The 22943-nt window shown below is 36.6% G+C and overlaps 1 protein-coding gene across 12 annotated transcripts in view; it reads left to right on the top strand.

The window, feature by feature from the left end:
- SLC35B3 (solute carrier family 35 member B3) overlaps nt 1–22943 on the top strand; it is a 77517-nt gene that overhangs the window by 21140 nt on the left and 33434 nt on the right. For 4 of the 12 annotated variants that reach the window (XM_012440341.2, XM_064362975.1, XM_064362973.1 and 1 more), the window contains one exon: nt 657–3834. In XM_012440341.2, coding sequence (XP_012295764.2) covers nt 657–807 — 151 coding nt within the window. In that variant the 3' untranslated portion in view covers nt 808–3834. Of the gene's footprint in view, nt 1–656; nt 3837–4281; nt 4927–8233; nt 8474–10471; nt 10620–18313; nt 22130–22943 lie in introns of those variants that run through there. The other 8 variants (XR_010337525.1, XR_010337527.1, XR_010337528.1 and 5 more) reach the window with 6 other exon arrangements.

Genomic DNA, 22943 nt, shown 5'->3' with positions numbered 1-22943 from the left:
TACTATTTGTTTGAAATTAGTATCATATAAACTTATATTGGTCAGGATTGTGAAGTTTCATACCAAAAACTTAGCAATCTATAAGTTTAGTGGGAACCATAAAATTAATTTCCATCAATGTATTATTATTTGTCTATCAACTAGTTTTTCTTTCTGCATGTACTAAGTATAATATATAATAGTATTATGTTATACATAAATATAATTATAATGATTCCCCTACTTTCTCAGGGATGTTCCTCTTTTTATTTCTTTATATTCTACCCAACTAAGACAACCAGTTGGACAGCTGAGTTTAATTCCCGAAATGGCCTTTGGTAGATACACACATCCAATGCTTTAAGTGTACTCTTAAGACTTTTGGTAGGGGTTGTACTTTGAATATACTATTATCCCCAAAGTTAAAATTAACTGGATCTTATATAATATTTTATAATGTGTCTTTCTCTATATATACTCAATGTATTAATAAAAGGTACAGAATTTAATCTGATCTAAGAATACTATTTTTATTTTAATGCTATTATTGTAGGCCTCTAATAGCAGAATTTGACTTCACCGAAGAATTATTATGGACAGACTACCAATTCTGTGGTTAACAGTAAATTGTTATTTTGCTAATTTTAATATTTGTTTTCCTTATTTCTTCCTCTTAGGTATGTATGGTCTGGTCTGTTAGTTGTCCTTGGTATATTTCTCAATGTTTACAGCAAAAATATGGATAAAATAAGATTACCATCACTGTATGATTTGATAAACAAATCAGTGGAAGCAAGAAAGTCAAGGACGTTGGCACAAACTGTGTAGACAGTGATTTGTTCTATATTAATTTTAAGGGAACAATCATCAATTAATTAACTTGCCAAAGGGACTGATAAAAACCAAAGGATCTGGAGGCATCCCGTTTGTGGATAGATGACATATGACGTTGTTTGTGGTGTCAGCCTTTTCTTCAGAGCACTTATTTGACTTCTGAAGCAATCAGGAGAGCTGTGTCTAGCACACTTTACAGTAAAATGTCAATATGAAGGACTGTAATTCCTAGCAGTTTGTTGAGAATTTCACTGGAAATGGACCATGTGTTGCAAGACTAATTGGCTATAATTTTGACATATCAAAGAAATTGCTATGTAATAGCAGATTGTTTTATATTCATTCCATTTTGATGCTGTTATTTAAATTGATTCCCTTTTATAAGAGTAAACCAATGAGTTGTCTGGACAGAAAACATTCATTATAAATAAAACTATTCTGTGATCTTTTTTCAAAATGGGTTAATAGAATTTTGTTATAAAGAGAGAAATGGAGGTTGGAGTAGGGCTTAACATGAATTTTAAAACTTAAGAGTTTTCTCTCATTTAAAAGTATTCTTTAGAGCAGGGGCTCCCAACCTCCAGGCTGTGGAGTGGTACTAGTCTGTGGCCTCTTAGGAACCAGACCATGCAGCAGGAGGTAAGAGGCTGACAAGTGAGCATCACCACCTGAGCTTCACCTCCTGTCAGATCAGCAGCAGCATTAGATTCTCATAGGAGTGGGAACCCTATTGTGAACTGCACATGCTAGGGGTTTGGGTTGCATGCTCCTTATGAGAATCTAATGCCTGATGATCTGAAGTGGAACAGTTTCATAGTTTTATCCCGAAACCATCCCCTGCCCCAGTCCGTGGAAAAATTGTCTTCCACAAAACTGGTCCTTGGTGCCAAAAGAGTTGGAGACCACTGATTTAGAGAAGATGTGCTTTAAGTTTTATGTAGAATATAGGCAAGGTAGTAAAAATAGACATCATTCTGCACCATGTAAGTATGTGTCATAAGAAAAATTTGCTACAGTTTGCCCAAGTAATCTCAAAGGATTAATGATTGGATTTTTGTTTAATTGAAGAAAAGTTAATTGATGTCTCAAAATTATAAGAAAATAATTATTAAATTATCCTAGTTTTTTCCATAAAAGTGAGATTTGGTTGGGAAGTTTGAGGACAAAGTAGGTAAGAAACACAACTAGAATTAGCAAATTCGGACAATATTTTCTCCCTTAGCACTCAGGCTGCTATAGTAAAATACCATAAACAGGTAGCTTGTAAACAATGGAAATTTATTTCCCACAGTTCTGATGTCTAGAAGTCCAAGATGGAGGTGCTGGCAGATTTGGTGAGGTCCTGCTTTCTGGTTCATAGAAGGAGCCTTCTCACTGTGTCCTTATATGGTGAAGGGGCAAACAAGCTCCCTTGGGTGCTAATCCCATTTTTAAGGACTCTGCTCTCTTGACCTTATCACCTCCCAAAAGGCCCCACTACTTAATACAATCACTTTGGGATTTAGGATTTCAACATATGAATTTCAGGTGCACACAAACATTCAGACCATAGCAATATTGCATGCATAGTTTTGAGTCTAAATTCAAAGATTTGGGTACTTCTTTTTAGTATTGATTTTTAGAATTGCTTCTACTGTATTATTTTAAAATTCTGTTATTCTTCATTTTTCAATAGAAATCATACTGGTTTAAAAAGCTTAGTGCTATTGGTGATACTGTTTATATTTTGTGAGTATAATATACTTAATCTCATTCTTAAAATTCCATTGTATTTTGATGGCTACTTTAACCTGTTATGTTCATATGTGGAGACAACAGAGCCTGTATCATGGAGGAGTCCAGCATGAGGAATTCTGACTGGTTTTCATTTGCCCATTTGCTAAAATACAGTTGTTGTTTTTTCCCAAGAGGTAATCATTTTAAATTTTCATATCTTAAGATAGAAGGGATTTTAATTCATACCTCATTATGCTGCCTTAAACTTTTAAGGAAAAAAAAAAGGATTTGTGCTTTAAAGAAAAACTTGCCAACTTTCTCAAATCTTTGATAAAATATAAATTTGACTTATCAAAGCATTATTTTGCCTCTACACTTTCCTAATATTTTACCTCTGTCTCCCTATTACCAACATCATTCCACCCTCCAATTTTAAGCAATTTAGCACTGTTTAAAAATCACTACTTGCCAGTCTTACCCTTTAAACTCCATTTCTTTTATCATTTGCCATTAGTTGGAAGTAAACTTTACCTCACTTATTTGTAACGAATAGTCTGAAATACGGAATGATTTCTGTAGTAAAGGAAATCAACATTTGAAAGTATACTGAGAGTGGAAGCCTCATGAATGGGAATAGTGCCTTTATAAAAGAGACCCGAGAGAGCTCTCTTGCCCTCTTTACACTATGTGATGATACAAGAAGTCAGCCATCTGCAACCCAGAAGAGAGCCCTCACCTGAACTTAACCACGATGGCACCCTGGTCTTGGACTTCCAGTCTCCAGAATTGAGAAATAAATTTTCTGTTGTCTTAGACCCTCACCTCATGGTGCTTTCTTGTATCAGCCTGAACAGCCCAAACTAAGACAATGTGTTAGGAAGCGTTTCTAAGTAAAGAATTCATGAGATCATTTGATTGGGCCATTAGTTAAAAATAGGTAGATATTTTGTTTTAAGCAGTATGTAGACGGAAACTGTTTCTTCAGGTGTATTTACATTAGGTGCCTGTCAAATAGTACGTACTCAGTAAATGTCTGTCATGCAAGACTAATCAAAGAACAAGTACCAATAGACCAAAAATATTTTGGAGAAATGATGTTCTAAATTCTGGGACAGAAAAATGTGCAAGACTGGCCTAGCCTCCCAGAAAAAGGTGAGACTGGCCTAGCCTCCAACCTACATCTCTCTCCCATGCTGGATGCTTCCTCCCCTCGAACATCAGACTCCAAGTTCTTCAGTTTTGGAACTCGGACTGGCTCTCCTTGCTCCTCAACCTGCAGACTGCCTATTGTGGGACCTTGTGATCATGTAAGTTAATACTTAATAAACTCCCCTTTATATATTTGTATATGTATATATGTGAGTGAAAATGTAAAATATTTATATATATCCTGTTCTATTAGAAATAATATCCTATTAGTTCTGTCCCTCTAGAGAGCCCTAATACATGTGACATTTGACCTAATTCTGGGTAGTTAGGACCAGAATCGTACTGCAGACATTATGCTTGTTAACTATTATTGAAGAACTATTGCATTGTCTGAACTGTTATCAAATGCTTTTAGTTTTCCCAAGTGTTTTTTACCTTAAGCCTACTTTATATTTTAGATTCTGAACCCACTTTACATTCTAGATTCTTATTTGATCAGTAAGCATAGAATTTTAGTAAAACTTGACCAGTAATGGGCCAGTAATGTGGCTTAGCACACTGTAAATATGTATGCATTACAAAATCACATTTGCTCTTATATAGATAATTGCAAACACTAGACATGTCTTCATCATGCATCACCCTCCTGGTTACATCCATGTGTTCAAGCCAGGGATGCTCTCCCATGCCTTGGTATGTGGTTTTTATTGGAGTTTCACTATGTAGCCCATAGGATTGATTAAATCATTGGCCATGTGACTGAACTTTATCTTCAGCTTTCCTTCCTTCCCCAGAGGTTGGGTTGGTATTGCATGGCTCAAATTCCCAAACCTGCGGTCACATCATTAATCTTTCCAGCATGGCCAGCCCCAACTCTAAAACTAACTACATGGGTATCAAGTCATCAGGTTATGCATTTTGACACTCAAAACCTTTGCTGTGTGTTTTCTTCCTAATGAAATGCTTGGTAAGTTTTCTCAATTACGCATTTGAGCAAAAATATTTTGCATTTTCACTTATTCTGCTTTATTGTCCCTATTGAATGTCCCTGTACTTGCCCATTGAACCAGCTGTCTTAACATTTGTAAACAGGTACTATAGCCTCACTGATATGACTGCTCTGTTTTTACTATAACATCATTTATTCATTCATCTTCACTGGGCCAAATGTGAGCCTGACATTATACTAGATGCTGAGGATACAAAAAGAATAAACTATAACCCCACTCTTGAAGAACTTCCAGTCTAGGGAAGATTTGCTATGATTGCTATATAAAAACACATCACATTAACCCTAAGTTTTCAGAATATTTCCCTGTGGCAGTAGTGCTTTTAAAACCTCAATGTACATATGAACCACCTAAGGATCTAGTTTTAAGAAAAAGGGTTTAAATTCAGTGGGGTTGGGTGGGGCATGAGATTCTGTTCCAACACACTTCCAAGTGATGCTAATGTTGCTGGTCCATGAACCATACTTGGAATGTCTTGGGTGTAGCATACAAACTTTCAGAAGTTTTCGATATCAGGATATCTGAAATTATAAGAATAATTTTCATCCAAGTTGTTCCAGTTGCTTTTCAAACTTCATATTCTCTGTGGCCTGACCCTAGCAAACTGAACAGCAATCTTATGTTGGAGAGTTGCTGGCATAAGCAGAAAGAGTTTTTTAATCATTGTAGGTGTTTGAAAGATTTAATATTCATGACTTTCTCCATAAATGTTACCTTTTTTAAAATCTTCATGAAAGTAGGATAAACCTGTAATTCTCTCTCAGTCATGGTCTGTTGTTTTAATTTCATGGCATGTAGTTAAGATAGTTTTTATGCTATTTTGTAGTGACATTATGAAGAAAATGTTCGTGTCAGTGATTTACTGCTGTTTCAGAATGAACGGTGAATTATAGGGGGTTAGGGAAGTAGGTCTTAACACTTAAGGGATTCTTCTGAGTCTTTAATCACAAAAATGTGTTTTATTAAATATCTTAATCCTATGATAACCCCCCAAATTTCTAAAACACAATTAATTAGACCATTTTAATCAGTTTTTACACAATTGATAAGATTTAAATAGATAATATAAGTAAAGATATGTGGATAATTACTCACAATAGAAAATGATAGCAATAAGAGTTTGGATGATTATTATAGATCTCATTATAGGGCTCTTCCCCCATTAGTTTTCTCCTAGTACTGGTTACAGTGAAAGAAATGAAAAGCAGATCAATTAAAATGTTTATTGTGTTTCATTTCTGACTCAACAGTATATAAGCACAGGAATTAACTGGGGCACCTAGGAATTGGTTTTTTTCATACATTCCAAAATTCATTGTTACATATCTTAATTGTAATTGTTTAGAATATTTTTGTCTATAAACGAGACATTTCATAAATACAGGTAATCATCTTTTCTCTAGTTTCTTACTATATTTTAATGATGATGTTAGTCTACAGTATCTGTGTTAAGCAACACAGAACCATAACATCTCAGGACTGTTTGGATACTTGGGCACCTGTCTTAAATTAAGGAAGACATTTGAAATGTCTGCTCTTAAGAAGGTCTGATCTAACAAGATGAGGCTGGGGGAATTTACTGTAAGATGCCTACGAATCATAGCCAATTTGAGTCATCCATAGCCAGTTTGAATCATATAGATGTCCATCCCTAAACAACTAGGAGTTATGCTGGATTCAGGAGAAGCATAGAATCAGAAGAGTTCAGTTCCACTGTTTATACAGGTAATTGATTAGGCCTAACTAGGTCCATGGCTAGGGTACCAGTAAGAGTGGGGGACTAAGATTCACAGTCTAATAGTCATACGCTGAATTGAGAGATGTATTGTTTTAGATGTCCCAGCCGTTTGGTAAATTCTGCAAACTAATCTTACTAACATGCACTTTATTTGTTCATTTATTTCTTAGCAGTGTGCCATTCTCATAAAACCGAAGCATGGGTAGTAATTTTTTTTTTTTTTTCATAATTCTAAGGGCTTATCTATTAACACAGTTTCTAGGAACATCTAATAGTTTGAGTATTGTTTTCTCCTCCACCTCTGGGACTCCTACGCATGTTGGCAGTTCTACTTTCATCTACATACCCCTAAGCTATTCTCTCATGGTTTCCATCTCTGCTGTTTCTAGCTGCTTCTGAGAGAGCTTCTTGGTCTGATCTTTCAGTGTGCTAATTTGTTCTTCATCTGTTCAACCTGCTGTTTATCCCATTTGTTGTGGTGGTGGTTTTTATATTTCAACTCTTATGTATTCAGACCTAATATTTCTACCTGGACTTTTTAAATGATTTATTGGTTTTGCTTTATGCTACCAGTAGTATTCCTAATTGTGTTATCATTACCATGGTTATTCTGTTTCTGATGGTAGATACTTGTTGGTTGTCTTTATTTTTTTAACAGTAATTACACACTGTAGCATAGCCATTGGCAGTTTCCTCCAAGCCTTCTCACTGCCTTCTGCACCTCGCTGCCTTTTCTGCTTCAAATCCATAACTCCAAGGTTAATACAGCCTCAGTCTCCCCAGAACATCTCACTTTTGGTATTGTTTTTTTTTCTTTTTCCCTAGAATTCACGTCTGTTTGTCTGAATCAAAATGTCTCTCTTCCTCTGTCTCTCTGTCTCTGTCTCCATCTCTGTCTCCTCTCTCTCTTTCTCAGTCTCTCTCTGTCTCTCACCCTTTCTGCCTTCCTTTCTCCCTACCATGCCACCCTCCCCCATCTCCTATCTCCTAGGACTGGTTTTGGAATAAGCCAGCAGCCTATAGTAGCTCACCATCTTGACAGGAGCCAAAGCTAATTAAAAGAGAATTTCTCTCAACTCTTTGTCTTAGTGATTTATATTACTAATGATTCTCAGATTTGCCTTTCCAATACAAATGACTTGGCTGCTATCTTGATTCAATCTATTTTAGAAATATTGGTTCATTTACCAATTTTAATTGGTAAAATTTAAATTTTGGCAGTATTTGTAATGTTTTATTACAAATCTAATTACTAACTTAAATGTAATTTTGAAATATTTTACTAACCTAAATACAGATTTCACATCTTCTAGGAGAAGACTAAGTAATAGAAATGTAAAACAGAATTCAGTCCTAACAATAACCAGAAATGTATGTTTCATATTAGGATCAATTAGGTAAGATTGTTTTTAATACATATGCATAATTGTTTTTGATTTGAACACTTTACCATAAAGCTTTGATTATTTGAGATGATACCAATTAGTATACTTTGTAAGATATCCTAATTTTGCTGTTGTCTGATTGATATCATTTGTACAAAATCACGTGAAACAGGCAGGGAAGAAGTAGTGTGTATTTTGAAGACATGGAAACAGACCTCAAGAATACAAACGGTGTACCTAAGGTTCACACATAGTAAATGGCCTAAGGCACCTAAATCAGTTTCTTTGACTCTGATGCCTCGCTGATAACCCACCATTCCACAACTCCTGCTCTTTCCACCCACTACAGCACCAGGTTAGGACTGACATCCTCGCCAGCTGTTTGTGCCCTTTCAGAATCCTGACACTGCCTTCCTTCTCAGGCCCACTTAAAGGGAGCAAGATTTTTTCCAAGGAAGGACTTTTGTGGATAATCCTGCTGTCATATCTACTAACCCGCCTAAGCAGATTAGCAGCTTCAACCAGGCTTTTGGAGAATGCACAGACAGAGGTGAAAGAAGAAGGGATTTCCTGCCTGCCATCCCCAGTCAGCCAAATCCACCTGTGCATGAGTGAGATGACAGCTATTTTATAGGTAGACACTTCAAGTCATCTACCAGCAGGTAATGGGACTCAACCATAGAGAGAGGTGTCTAGGGGCAACTGGGAGTGGGGGATAGAATCCAAGCACCAGTCAGGATTTTACGTTGAATTGAAGTGAGATACTTTGTAAAGGAGCCAAGGCAAATGTGGTCAAGATAGAGAGGATATCACTGGAAATACAATGCAAAATAGAAGCATAATCATGGAGAAAAAAATGTAGAGAATGTAGTCTCCTAAGTCAGAGAAGAAGCAAAGGGAATCTGACTTGCTTAGCTGTGAACTCCTAGGTCATTTTGTCTCTCCCAGCAAGAGATCCAGTTGGGACTACAGATAGTCCCCAATTTACTATGGTTTGACTTATGATTTCTTGGCTTTATGATCAAGAATGTGTGAGAGTGACACACATTCTGTAGAAACTGCACCTCGAGTACCCATGCAACCATTCTACTTTCACTTTCAATACAGTAGTCAATAAATTACACAGAATATTCAACACTTTATTATAACATAGACTTCGTGATGTGTGACTTTTCCCAACCGTAGACTACTGCAAGTATTTAAGCACATTTATGGCAGGCTGGGCTATGCTATGATGTTCCATAGGTCAAGTGTAGTAACTGCATTTTCAAATTAGGATATTTTCAACTTATGATGGGTTTATGAGGATGTAACCTATCATAAGTCAAGGATCACCTATAAACTTAAAGCTGGAGCAGAGATTACAAATAATTAACAGTGGAAATTTTTAAAATATGGGATGTAAGTGCCCGATCAGAAATTGTGCTTAAGGATTTTATGTGACTCTCCTGTGTTAGCTGGAAATGTCACCACAATAAGAAAGAGGAGACTCTAGATTAGGAGGCAATACGTCTGAATTATTGTCAGTAATGTGATAAGAGTTAGCATAAGTTGCTTGATCTTCCTGTGCTTCACTCACCACACTGAAAATGGGGTGATTAAAAATGCTTTCTTCTTATAATTGAGTTTTCTTCATGATAGTTTTGTTAAGAAGTAGTATGTAATTTGAAATTATAATATTCAGAACTCAAATTCCACGATCCTAAGCCTACCTAAGCATACAACTTTGCTTATGAATAGACATGACCATTCAAGTGATGTGGCTGTAATACAAGAAGGCTTTATTATGCCCTTATGAACAGACTTTTCCTGGATGGCCGTGCACTATCATAAGGGGTCCAGCTCTAATTCTAGATGACATTGATACAGCTCCACTCAATAGTTCCGTCTGGACTAACTCTTTCAGAAGGGTTAATAGCAACAGTCCATGGACCCACTTGACCTCTCCACTTAATTTTGAAAAGTATGAAATTGTAGCAACTACTGAGAAAATTATAAGCTTTCCTTTCCACTTTTTTCCTGTGACACCATTGACCAAATATGTATTGAGCAATTTGCAAGTCTCTTTGGAGATACATATATACATATCTATGTATATGAGATCGATTATATATCTGTCTCACAGCTCCTTTGCTCAGTTATCTCAAAGTTTAGTGAGAAGCAGGCATAGGGTTATGGCATGTTAATTTCTATAATGTGAATTGTGCCTGAAGTGTAATAGGACTATTCTGAAAGACTTTTTCTTTAAGCAAGTCCAGGTAAGACATCATGACAATCTAAATACACACTCAGGCATTGAAACTGGTGAAGATGGAACCAATAATAGGGATATCTAAGGATAATTGATCGCAGGGCAATGAGGGAGCAAAGCCATCTTACTTTTGTGGTTCTGACGTGGAAAACTGGATGAATGTTACTTGCTGAGATAAGCAATTGAGGAGAAAGAGTATATTTGTCGGTGGGGAGAGAGCAGGTTGAAGCATAGTTTTGGACATGATTGAGTTTAAAGTCTTGCTTTGGAACCTCCAGATGAGCAATTTTGAAAGCACTGAGAATGTGCAATTTCAGAGGACTGGGAATCTAAATTTTTGAGTCATTCATTTGTTACAAGTTAAAATAATGAGCATGAGTAAAATTGCCAATGTTGTTGTTTTTTTAAGTGAAGAGATTGTTTACAAAGACTGAGGAACACTGATGTTCCATGGTGAACAAAGCAACAGGGACCTGCACAGGGACTGAAAACAAGAGGAGAGAGGAGGAGAGCATGATCTCAAGGAGCCAAAACGGGAAGAGACAAGTCAAAATGGAGTAAGTTGTCAGTGCTGTTTTGGAGATGCATGAAAAATGTTCTAAACACGATTAGCAAAACGATGGCTTTGTAACAATTAGATTTCTTTACTGACCCTAGATTCTTTATAATACAAACAGATATTTACCATATTCTAATTTTTTCTTCAATTATAAAATAGAATTTTTGAAAAAGTCAAAAATTTATTTTATACTAATCATATGTGAATTCAAGATATTTAAAAAGAATATAGACTTTCTACACAAATAGATGTAATTTGAATTCCAGCTTTATAATTAACCTGGATCAAATTGGTTACCTTCCCATTTTATTCATCCAGAAAAATGGAATTAGCACACCTTTACAAGATGATTTTGAAGATCAAACAAAATAATGCACATAAAAGAAGAGCCCATTTTTTATAAACATTATATTTTAAGCATCTATTTTAAGAAGTTAGGAAAATATTCAGGAAATGAAGCCCAAAGAAAGCAAAAAGAAGTATATAATAAGAGCAGGAATTAATTAAATAGTAAATAAAAACATACAATAAAAAATTAAGGCCACGCACAGTGGGTCACCCCTGTAATCTCATCAGTTTAAGAGGCCAAGGTGCAAGGAGTGCTTGAGGCCAGAGGTTTGAGACCAGCCTTGGCAGCATAATGAGACCCCATCTCTACAAAAAATCGGAATTAAAAAAAAATCAGCAGGGCACAGTGGTGTATGCTTATAGTCCCAGCTATGTGGAATAAGTCTGCAATAAGTTGTGATTGTGCCACTGCACTCCAGACTGGGTGACAGAGCGAAACTCTGTCAGGAATAAAAAAAAAAGAAAATTAAAAAGTTGATTTTTTTTTAAGAATTAAAATTAATAAACTTCTGGCTCATCTGATCATGAAATTAAGAAGATAAAAATGTGCATTATATCTGAAATGAAAAAAGAAGATATTACTGCATGTTCTATGAACATTTGGGAAGAAGAAAATAATATTTTAAAGCACTTTATGCCAATAAATTTGAAAATTTACACAAGAACAACTAATTTCTACAAAAATACAGTCTACCAAAGCTGACATAGGAAGACACAGAATTTGAATAGTTCCATATCTGTAAGTACCTACAAAAAAACCTACTGTAGGCATGGTACTTAATGATAAGTTATAGAAAGTGTTTGCTTTGATATCAGAAATAAGTGGCTATTCCTGTTATTAGTACTATGTATTCAACATTGTACTGGAGATCCTAGCCAGTACAGAAAAGCCAAAAAATAAGGAAGAAAAAAATAAAAACTAAAGGGAAAAGAATTTTTATTGACAAATGACACAATTATGTACACACAAAATCTGAAACAATCTACAAATACATTATTAAAATTAAAAAGAGGATTTAGCAGAGTCTCTCTATATAAGATCAATAAGCAAAAAAAAAAAAAAAAAAAAAAGTGATTTCTATATACCAGCAGCAAACAACTAGAAAAACTGAATTTTAAAAGTGATTCTAGGCTGGGAACAGTGGCTCACACCTGTAATCTCAGCACTTTGGGAGGCTGAGGTAGGTGGATCACCTGAAGTCAGGAGTTCGAGACCAGCCTGGGCAATATGGTGAAACCTTGCCGCTACTAAAAATACAAAAATTAGCCAGGCGTGGTGGCAGGTGCCTGTAGTCCCAGCTACTCAGGAGGCTAAAGCAGGAGAATGGCTTGGACCTGGGAGGCAGAGGCTGCAGTGAGCCAAGATCACGCCATTGCACTCCAGCCTGGGCGACAGAGCAAGACTCTGTCTCACACACACAAAAAGAAAGGTGATTCTATTCACAGCAGTATCAAATATTATGAAATTCTTTGAAATAAATATAAGATGTGTACAATCTCTACCAGTAAACTATAAATTATTGAGCAAAATTATAGAATCCCTGTGTAAATGAAGGTATATTCATGTTCATCTATTGGCAGTTGCAATATAGTATATTGTCATTCCCAAGTGATTTATGGATTCAGTTTAAGTCCCGCATGCCTGTATATGTATGTGTATATGAGAAAATAAACAAGCTGATTCCAGAATTTATAAGGAAATGAGAAGTGCCAAAATGGCCAATGATCTGAATAGGTACCACCAGATATCAAGACTTGTTATCAGCTCCAGTAATTAGTGCAGTGTACTATAGGCAAGAAGAGACAAATAGACTGGAGAGCTCAGAAACAAATGCACACACACAGGGACATTTTATCTGCCTCAAAGATGGGACTACAGAAAAGTGGGGAAACTTTTTTTTCAATAATTTATATTTGATGGGTTAGTTATGAAAACTATGGAAGTTGGCTTAAACTTATAAACTACATATGAAAGGTCAAACAGTGGCTTTCAGAAGATATGAAAGGCAAAACAGAGGCTTTGTGGGGAGGGGAAGTTATTTTAAAAGGAGACAAAAAGCATTCATATAAAGGAGACTGACAAAGTATATTACATTAAAAATTAGTGAATTCATCTAATCATGAGAAGACATTGGAGAAGTCCAAACTGAGGTTTATTCTCAAAATACCTCACCAGTACTATTAAAGTGTCAAAGTCATGAAAAATATGAACTGAGACAATTGCCACAGATTGAGGGAGACTAAGGAGAGTGACAGCTGAATGCAGCATGGTATTCTGGATTGGCTCCTGGAAAAGAAAAAGAATAATAGTGGAAAACAGGTATAATCTAAATAAATTGTGTTGTTTATGTAGTGTTAGCTATGTTTGATAAATGGTTATGGAATGGGTTAACATTAGAGGAGGCTGGATGGAGGATATATTGGGGCTCTCTGCACTCTTTTCTATTCTTCTGTAAATCTAAAATTAATTCAAAATAACATTTTTAAAAATTAAAAAATTATATTTATCACAAGATACCATTAAGAAAGTAAAAAAAAAGAAAGAAAACAAGCCACAAGTAGGAGAAGAAATTTCCCATTCATATACTCAAAATGAGCTTGTATCTAGAATATATAAAGAGCCTCTACAAATCAGTAAGGATGACATAATATGAAAGTTAGGAAATAACTTGAAGCATTTTACAAAAGAGGATAACCAAATAACCATAAACATTTGAAAAGATGCTCAGCCTCATTATGCTTCAGTGATAAAACAAATTTAACCCCAAGTAAAAATCTACTACAGTCTTACCAGAGAGGCTAAATATTGACAATTCTTATATGCTGCTATTAAAAGTGCAAATTGCTATAACTGATTTAAAAAACTATTCAACATTATCTGACAAATTTGAGTGTACATCCAATGACCCAGAAATTCCACTCACAGGCACATACAACAGAAATGTAGGCACGTGTCTATCAAAAGACACATAGGAAAATATTAGTGGCAGCATCATTCAGAAAAGCAAAAACTGAGTCACCAAATACAGTAGTCACCTATGGTACAATGGGTTAAAAAAATATATTGTGCTATATGCATATAATTGTATGAATAGGAAAGACCACTACTCACAGCAACAAGAATTTGACTCACATAATGTCACATGAAAAAGCGTAAATACAAGAAAGTATAAACAATATGATTCTGTTTATGTACATTCCAAAAAAAAATGCAAAGCAAAACTACAATAGTTAGGGAATGCATGTTTTGACAGTAAAATTATCAAGAAAAGCAAAGAAGTGATAACATAAAAGACAAGTGCATTTTGGGGGAAGGGAGAGATTAGGGATGGGGAAGGCTGGCCTGAGGAGGTTTGTGTGGTGTGCCAGTGTTTTACTGGCCTGTGTCGTCTACACTGGTATGCCCTTGAGAAAAATAATTGAATTGTGTGTGTTTTATTGGGTAGAGTTTTCTGTATTACATCCCACAATAAAAGAGTTTTCTGAAAGAAGAAGTGGGCTGGGGAAAGAAAACAAACATTCTTTAGAAGAACTCAGCAGCTCTCTAAAAATGGAGAATTTTAGATTAACCTATACTTATTTCTTTGTCTTAAATCTTGTTTTCCTCTTCCAGGAAAAGATCGATTCCTTCCTTTTGGGCTATATCAGACATTTTTAATAAAATATAAGATTTTCTTTTAACAGCAGTTTCTCTTAATTGGAGTAATTTTAACAAGCTCAAATTGTGTGCTGGAAGAAGTGTTCTTCAGTTAATGACAGTAGCAGCTGATTAAATGGATGTCACTTACACCCACACATGCCTACCTTCACATACATACTTATTTTTTAAACACTCCTTTAAAGACAGTATATTTGACTTGAAGGGATGTATTCAGTCATTAGATGCTTTTTCATCCCATGCTACTTTAAGTGTTTTCCGTTTAAAAGACAGATCTGAAACACTAGCCTTATCATTCTTGGGTTTGCAATTGAAGTATAAAATCTTGCTAGAGTTGCATCCATTAAAATAAAACAGTCTTGGAAATTAAGCACTAATTTCCCCTTCAAATGGCCATTTCTGTTTTTCTTTTCTTTCTAATTACCACTGTAATGAAGTGGCCAGTATTATGGTAGGAAGTGATTTCAAAGGCAGCAATCTCTTGTGAATTATAGACTTTATTTTCCACCCTAATGAGAGTCGGCCTTCGTTATAGAAAATGCATGTGCAAACTCCATCGCTGCTGAGACTAAAATAGTTTTGGAATAACAAATCATACTTTCGGCTCAGACAGAGAGTAGGCTTTCAAGTATTTCACTAAAGATGAAGAGGAAAACCATAGTTTCACTACAGGATCATTTCTGACCACTCAAATCTATTGCTCTCTGCAGCAGACTTTCAGCATATTAAAACACTGCTATATTAACATCTGATAAGGACAATTTGTATCAAGATACATATGAGGAAAAGCACTCTAAAAGTATTCCTTTTTTTTTTTATTTGAAATGGAATCTAGGCTGGAGTGCAGTGGCATGATCTCAGCTCACTGCAACCTCCGCCTCCCGAGTTCAAGCAATTCTCCTGCCTCAGCCTCCTGAATAGCTGGGATCACAGGCGCGCACCACCACGCCCAGCTAATTTTTGTATTTTTAGTGGAGACGGATTTTCACCATGTTGGTCAGCCTAGTCTCAAACTCCTGACCTCATGATCCACCCGTCTCGGCCTCCCAAAGCGCTGGGATTACAGATGTGAGCCACCGTGGCTGGTGGAAAAGTACTACTTTTTGTTAAGCCGTTAACCTGACCACAGGGACTTCAATGGGTCCTGCAGTCCACTCTCCTTCTAACATGGGCAGTTGCCCTTTCTGTTTCCTGCCAACGTGAGCTTTGACCTAAATACCTTGCTTTCATTTGTTGAAAAGAAAATTCTCTTTTAACTTTGATCATATCCCATGTGTACTTCAATTTTTCTATGTCCCTTTGAAATTATTTCCTGTCAAATGATGATAATGTGCCACTGCTTCTTGCCTGTGAGTTGGGGCACAGTAACACCAACCAAGCTTGTAGCAGCTTTGTTACGTGGGTATTGTGATTATTTACCCCAAAATAAGTAGTGATAAGCATGCCCCCCATTCTTTGGAATCAGTACCATCAAATTTAAATGGGAAGGGCCTCTAGAAATGAGTTGTTAAAGTTATCCATCTGAAAAAACCCATGTGGGGGTCTGCAATTTAAATCACTGGGGTTTTTCTGATGGCAAAATACAGAAGATGATCGTGCTGACCATTTCAATTGCCTAGATTGTATATCAGATTATTTTACCTTCTCATGTGTAGGAAAATGATAGCCTCTTACTCTGATGTCATCAGTAGCAATTTGGTCATAGACAAGAGAAATCGATTTTCCTCATAGGCATTTCTGGGTCTAAATTTGGACCCACATGTGTTTCCCAAGGGTCTTCATCCTGTAACTTTGGTTGATCAATGATGTATTCACTGTAAGTAAATGGGAATAGAAAATGCAAACTGGATCTTGGAAAAAAAAAGTACTACCGACTTTAAAAATTCAATCTGTAAATACTTTCTGACTATGCTAAATAACTCATGTTTCATAAAGATATTCTTTCTTCATTTTAAACAAATAGAAGCCTGCTTAAAAAGATGATGGAAACTTTGGCTCAAAATACAATGATTACTGTCTGTGTTGAAAAACTATACAGACAGGCCAGGCGCAGTGGCTTGCACCTCTAATCCCAGCACTTTGGGAGGCCAAGGTGGCCGGATCACTTGAGGTCAGGAGTTTGAGTCCAGCCTGGCAAACATGGTGAAACCCCATCTCCACTAAAAGTAAAAAAAAAATTAGCAGGGCATGGTGGTGTGCACCTGTAATACCAGCTACTTGGGAGGCTGAGGCAGGAGGATCACTTGAATCTGGGAGGTAGAGGTTGCAGTGGGCCAAGATTGCACCACTGCACTCCAGCCTAGTGACAGAGTGAGACTCTGTCTCCAAAAATAAAACATAAAAACTATACAGATAGTAAAAAGATGAGGGTGGCCGGGAGCTAGGTGGGGTAGGGGAAGGAAGGAGAGGTTGGATAGGCAAAGCACAGGTGAGGCTATTCTCTGTGATACTACACTAGCAGATACATGACATTATACATGTGCCAAAACCTGTAGAAGTACAACCAAGAGCGAACCTGAAAGTAAACTATGGACTATAGTTAATAATATATTGAAATTGCTACATTAGTTTTAACAAGTGTACCACAGTAGTGAAAGATGTTAATAATAGAGAAACTATGTATGGGTGGGAATGGGATGCAAATATGGAACTGTATTCAATTTTTCTGTAAATCTTAAACTCCACAAATAAAAACTCTCTTAATTATTTTATAAAAAGAAGGGGACGAAAACATCTACACAGCAGGTAAGGAATATCCAGTTCTCTTAGTGGAGAAATGGGTGTAAACCCTCAGCCTCAAAACTTGCCTCAAAATGGTATGAGCTAGGCATACAATTGAAAATCTTGCACATATGAATAGACCTAAAACAACAATAACTTTTTTGAAGTTTTACAATTCCTATATTCACCTGGATATCATAAAAAAAAAAAAGTAGAAAAATGATAAAGCCATTCCCTGTTCACTTAGGTAGTATTTTAATAAACGTTAGATGTTCTCCTTAAAAATTATTTGCTTGGTCATTGTGAAAAATTCAGGGAGTAAAAAGTGAAAATAAAAGAAAATCATATTAAATATTAAAAGATATACAAATCCATAATGAGAAGGACATTAAAGGCAAAGCTCTAACACACCAGCACTAAGAGGTTGGGCGGAGTGAGCAGTTTAGGCATATAATTGCAGATGATTAACGGCAAAGGGTATTTAGATAGCTGCAGGTAGTTCAGTGCAGCTCAACTCAGATTTCAATTAGGATTCAGCTGCAGATGGAACGAGGGAGGGCTTGGAGTTTACATTTGGCTCTTTGAGAGTACAAAGTATTGTAGGGCCTTCGGCTGGAAGTAACATGATTCAGCAGTATCCCTCAGAAATGAGACAGGGACAAAGCTGGGGGAGACTAGCAAGGACATGAGCTAGAATAATGCAGATTAGACCTGTTGAGGGTTTTATTGAAGGGATATCAAGAAGAGAAGACTTTGAGAGAGAGAATGCAGGCAGAGCAAATAAGACTGGTTGGATACTTGGATGTGAAGAGGGAAAGCACTTGAACATGACTCCCAGCTACCATTTATGTCATTGGGAATTTAAGGGAGGGTGGGCAGATGGGAAGGGCAGAGAGCAGAGTATAGGGAAGGCAGTGAAATTCACCTGGGGCATGTTGAGATTGAGTTCTCTGTGGGTCATTCAGACAGAACTGTCCACTAAGAAGAAATGGAATCTGTGGTTCTGCAGGACAGAATGGTCTGTACCAGAAATGAAGTCATCAGTCTACAGATGGTCATGGAATTGAGTGAAAGCAATCACCCAGCGCCAGGCAAGGTGTCAGAGCCCCAACATCAGAAGGTGGTCGACTGTCAGGTTGGTAAGAAGAATTTACTACTGACAGTATACTACTGAAAAAGGAAAGTTTTATTAGGTAGAAAGAATGTTATCAAAGAGTGCAGCTGTAGCAGGGTACCTCAGCAAGAGAGGACGGAGTGCAACACAATGGATTCTTCCTCAGGAGTATTTACAGACCTTAAAGCAGGAGCTGAAGGGTAATTGGAACTATAGTAGCCTCATGGGTCATGATAAGTGATTACATTTGTAGACATTTTTGTGTCAGCCAGGTTTGCACGATGGGTTTCAGCATGCATGCATTCTGGAGATGTATAGAAACTCTAGTTGCTTATACATTTGTGGGGTAAAGAAGCTTTGAACCAGATGCCAGCTTTAGATAATAGAGAAGTCTAATTGATACAGGAGATAGAAATTATTTAGGCAGGTAGTAAGTGCAAGGTTCTTTGAACTGACTGCACCAAGACTACACCATAGTCAAGCCATGGTGACCCCTGTGACCCACACACAGTCCTCCAGATGGCCTCCTGGAGCCAAAAAGTCAAAGGTAACAGAAAAACTGCAAAAGGAGAAGAATAGCTAGCTCATGCAGTGCCTGATTAACTGACCTTGTGACATTCCACCATTGTCCCTGCCTCAACTGATAAGTCAGCCTTGTGACCCTGGACCCTGTGGCCTGATTAACCAACCTTGTGACATTCTACCACTCTTCCTGTCTCAACTTATAGGTCAATCTTGTGACATTGGACCCCATGACACCCACCTCCCCTGGCTTGCAAAAAAACTGTGCTAAACTGTAACTTTCCATTACCTACCCCCAACCTATAAAACTAGCTCCTATCCCACCACCCCTCTACTAACTATCTTTTTGGATTCAACCCACTCACACCCGAGTGAATAAACAGCCTTGTTGCTCACATAAAGCCTGTTTAGGTAGTCTCTTCATTCAGAGCATGCTTAACAGTAAGGGTAACAGAGTCCTTAGCAGAATTTCCCTTTTAACAAAAAGCAACCCCAAAATCATTTCTTTTCTAACAAAGAGCAGCCTGAAAAATTGAGCTGCAGACAGAGATAAGCAAGCTGGAAACTTGCACTGGTGAATGCCAGCAGCTGTGCCAATAGAAAATATAGCTACCTGAGGGCCAGACATGTTCAACATGGAGGCTCCATCTTCCCTTTCTTTGTCACCACATGTACAATAAAGAACCAGGCAACATGGCGCCAGCCCAGTAGAAAACCCATCTGCATAATAAAAGATTAAGGTAGGGAAGCCAGCTTCTTCAGTGCTATGCATTTGGGACACCTGGTCCAACCAATCCTTCATGCCCTATATAAATCAGACACTGTCCCCTCAAGCTCATCTATAAAACCTGCATTCCACTGGGGAAGCCACAACCCATTTTCTCTGGGACTCTTCTCTGCACAGAGAGCTCTTATCTTTCTTCCGCCTATTAAACTTTTGCTCTTAACTGCACTCTTTGTGTACTGGCATCCTAGTTTTCCATGGCCATGAGACAACGAATCCCAGGTATTTACCCCAGACAATGACACCACTTCATAATTACTTCCAAATTCCTCAGATAAGAAGTTTTGTCTGTGAGTCACCTGCTTGATGGTCACCAGGTGATCTTTGCTCTCCTCACCGAGGAGACGTCATGTACACTGGGAGGGGAGGAGACCTAAGGACAGAACTCTGGGAAACAGCCTCCAATGGGCAAGCAGAGGGAGGTGATCCTCCAAGGGGCTTAAAGAGTACTGGAAAGAGATAGCTGGGAGGCTGGTGCCATGGAAGGCAAGAAAAAGGGATTTTATATTCTGGTGGAGAATGTTGCTAAGTATTTTCCTTCTTCATTTCTACAGTATTTTTTTTTAAATTGTAAGAAAAGATGAAATCAGGTGCCATATATCTTCTATCTTTGAAATATTAAAAATGTAGCTGAGTTAAATCAATCTAATGATAATGGACTGCCAAGTAAGAATTAATTTAAAGATTGTTATATTCAACTTCTCAGCACTAGAGTCTAGAGAAGAAATACTGCTGGCATCTTTTGGTGTGATTTACCACACCATCATGGCTTATACATTTGTGAACTTCTGAGAGAAAAAGTAAAGCAATATAATGTGCACTCGCGTTAGAGTCAGAAGACCTAAATTTAAAATATCATTCCTGTCACTTAACAGCTATGGACAAATCATTTAACCTCTCTGAGGTCCACTAGGGAGATGGCAAATTCTGGAAATTAAATATGTTGAATATAACATTTTAATAATTCAGTTTGTATTTCTCAACTCTTATGGTCATTGCATACTTCTAAGTACTAGAAAGTTTGATGGCATTCTGGAGATTAGCTAGTATTTTCTTTTAGCATAATATCTGCTTAGAGGCAGCACAGAGGTGCCCCTGAGATCATAAAAGTTCCTCCCCTTTTGGTAAAGGTTCTGTTACAAACGCATGCAGAGGCCAAATGACTGAGAAACTCTTAACTATGCCCATTTTAAGTATAATAATTGGTGTGCAACTTAGCATTTTAATTAAATCCTAGTTTTTTTTAATTGAAATTTCCCCAAAATTATTATCTGTAGGATTGTTGAATGTTTACTTCGTTTTGCAGGTTTTCTGATATATAGTAGAAACATAACAATGGTCTTCCTCTCCCCCATCAATCCCAGTCTGTCAATATCTCACTGCAGCTGGAAGGTGACCTCCACATTATATCCTAAACCTGTGTAATAAATAATAGTAGATGTCTAAAGTGGTACATAGCACACTGTTCTCTCTGAATTTCCATGTTAGGGGACTCTGGCAGACCATTTGTTACCTTAGTCATTTGGAAGGGTGAAAAAGATAATTTGAATCTTGGAAAGGATCAACCTGAAAGCAAAGTACAATTGACACACCAAACTGGAACTTTGTTTTTTATTGTGTTTTTCTTTTAGACAGGTTCATCGAGATTAGGCATAATTTAGTAAAATCACTTTTCTTCACATAAGATTCTATGGATTTTGACAAACACACACAGCAGTGTAGCATATAGTCCTATCACTACAAAGGACTGAGTACTGTAACATCCTCATCCCTTTGTAATCAACCTTTCTACCCAATCATCTCCTGGAAACCAATGATACAGTTTCTGCTTCTGGAGTTTTGCCTTTTCCAGAATGTCATATAAAGTAGAATCAAGCAGTGTGTCTAACCTTTTGAGCCTGGCTTCTTTCATTTAGCATAATACGTTTGGAATTCATCCATATCACATCATGTGTCAGTGGTACCTCCCTTTTCGTTGCTGAGTACTATTTCATTGTATGAATGTACTGCAGCTCACCATTTTGCCTGTTGATGAACATTTGGGGTGTTTCCAATTTTGGTGATTACAAATAAAGTTGCTATAAACATTTATGAATAGGTTTTTATGTGGACATATTTTATTTCCTTAAATACCTAGAAGTGAGATTTTCATGTCATGTATTTAACTTTATCAGAAGCTTTCAAACTGTTTTCCTGAGTGGCATTCCCTTCAATCGTGTGTGAGGGCTCCAGTTGTTCTGTATCCTTACCAACACTTGATATTATAAAGCTTTCATTTGTTAACCATTCTGATAGGTATACAATGGTATCATTTCATTGTTGTTTTTGTATGCATTTCCCTAATAAATATGTTGTTGAGTATTTTTCATGTGTTTATTGTCCATCTATATATCTGTCTTGGTAAAGTCTTTGTTCAAATCCTTACCTATTTGTTAACTAAGTTGTTCCTCATTATTGATTTTTAGGAGTTCTTGATATATTCTTAAATCAGATACATATTTTGCAAATATTTTCTCCCAGTGTGTGGCTTTTCATTTTTCATAAGCATGTTCTTCAAAAAGCAGAAGCTTTTAATTTTAATTTTGATGTGATCTAGTTTATTTTTTCTTTTATAAATCATGATTTTTATCATCTCCAAGAAATATTTTCTTTACCCAAGACCACAAAGATTTTCTTCTATGTTTTCTTCTAGAGTTGTTTTTTAGAAGATAATTCTAATTATCAAATAATTTAGAAATTATTAAACTTTTATATTTAGGTCTATTATATTTTTTGAGTTAATGTTTCTATATAATGTGAAATATGGGTCAAAGTTCATTGTTTTGCTTATGGATATTCAATTGTTCCAGCATCATTTGTTGCAAAAACGTTCCTTTCTCACTAAATTGTCCCTGCATTTTTTGTAAAACTCAATTGATTATACATGAAAGGGTCTACTTCCGAACTCTCTCCTCTGTTTCATTCATCTTCTTGTCTTTTTACCATCATTGCACTGTGTGGTTACCATAGCTTTATAATAAGTCTTAAAATCAGGTAGTATGAGTCCTTCCCTTTTGGTCTGCTTTTCCGAGATTGCTTAGGCTATTCTAGTTCCTTTGTCTTGTACAATTTAGAATCAGCTTGTCAGTTTCTTTTTAAAAATTGCTACTGAGATTTTACTTGGGCTGGAGTTGAA

This window comes from Aotus nancymaae, unplaced genomic scaffold (genome assembly GCF_030222135.1).
Source record: "Aotus nancymaae isolate 86718 unplaced genomic scaffold, 86718_ANA_hifiasm-v0.15.2.pri h1tg000051l, whole genome shotgun sequence".
Classification (NCBI taxonomy): Eukaryota; Metazoa; Chordata; class Mammalia; order Primates; family Aotidae; genus Aotus; species Aotus nancymaae.
The sequence above is the reverse complement of the archived record's forward strand: the minus strand, read 5'-3'. Positions and strand labels throughout refer to the sequence as shown.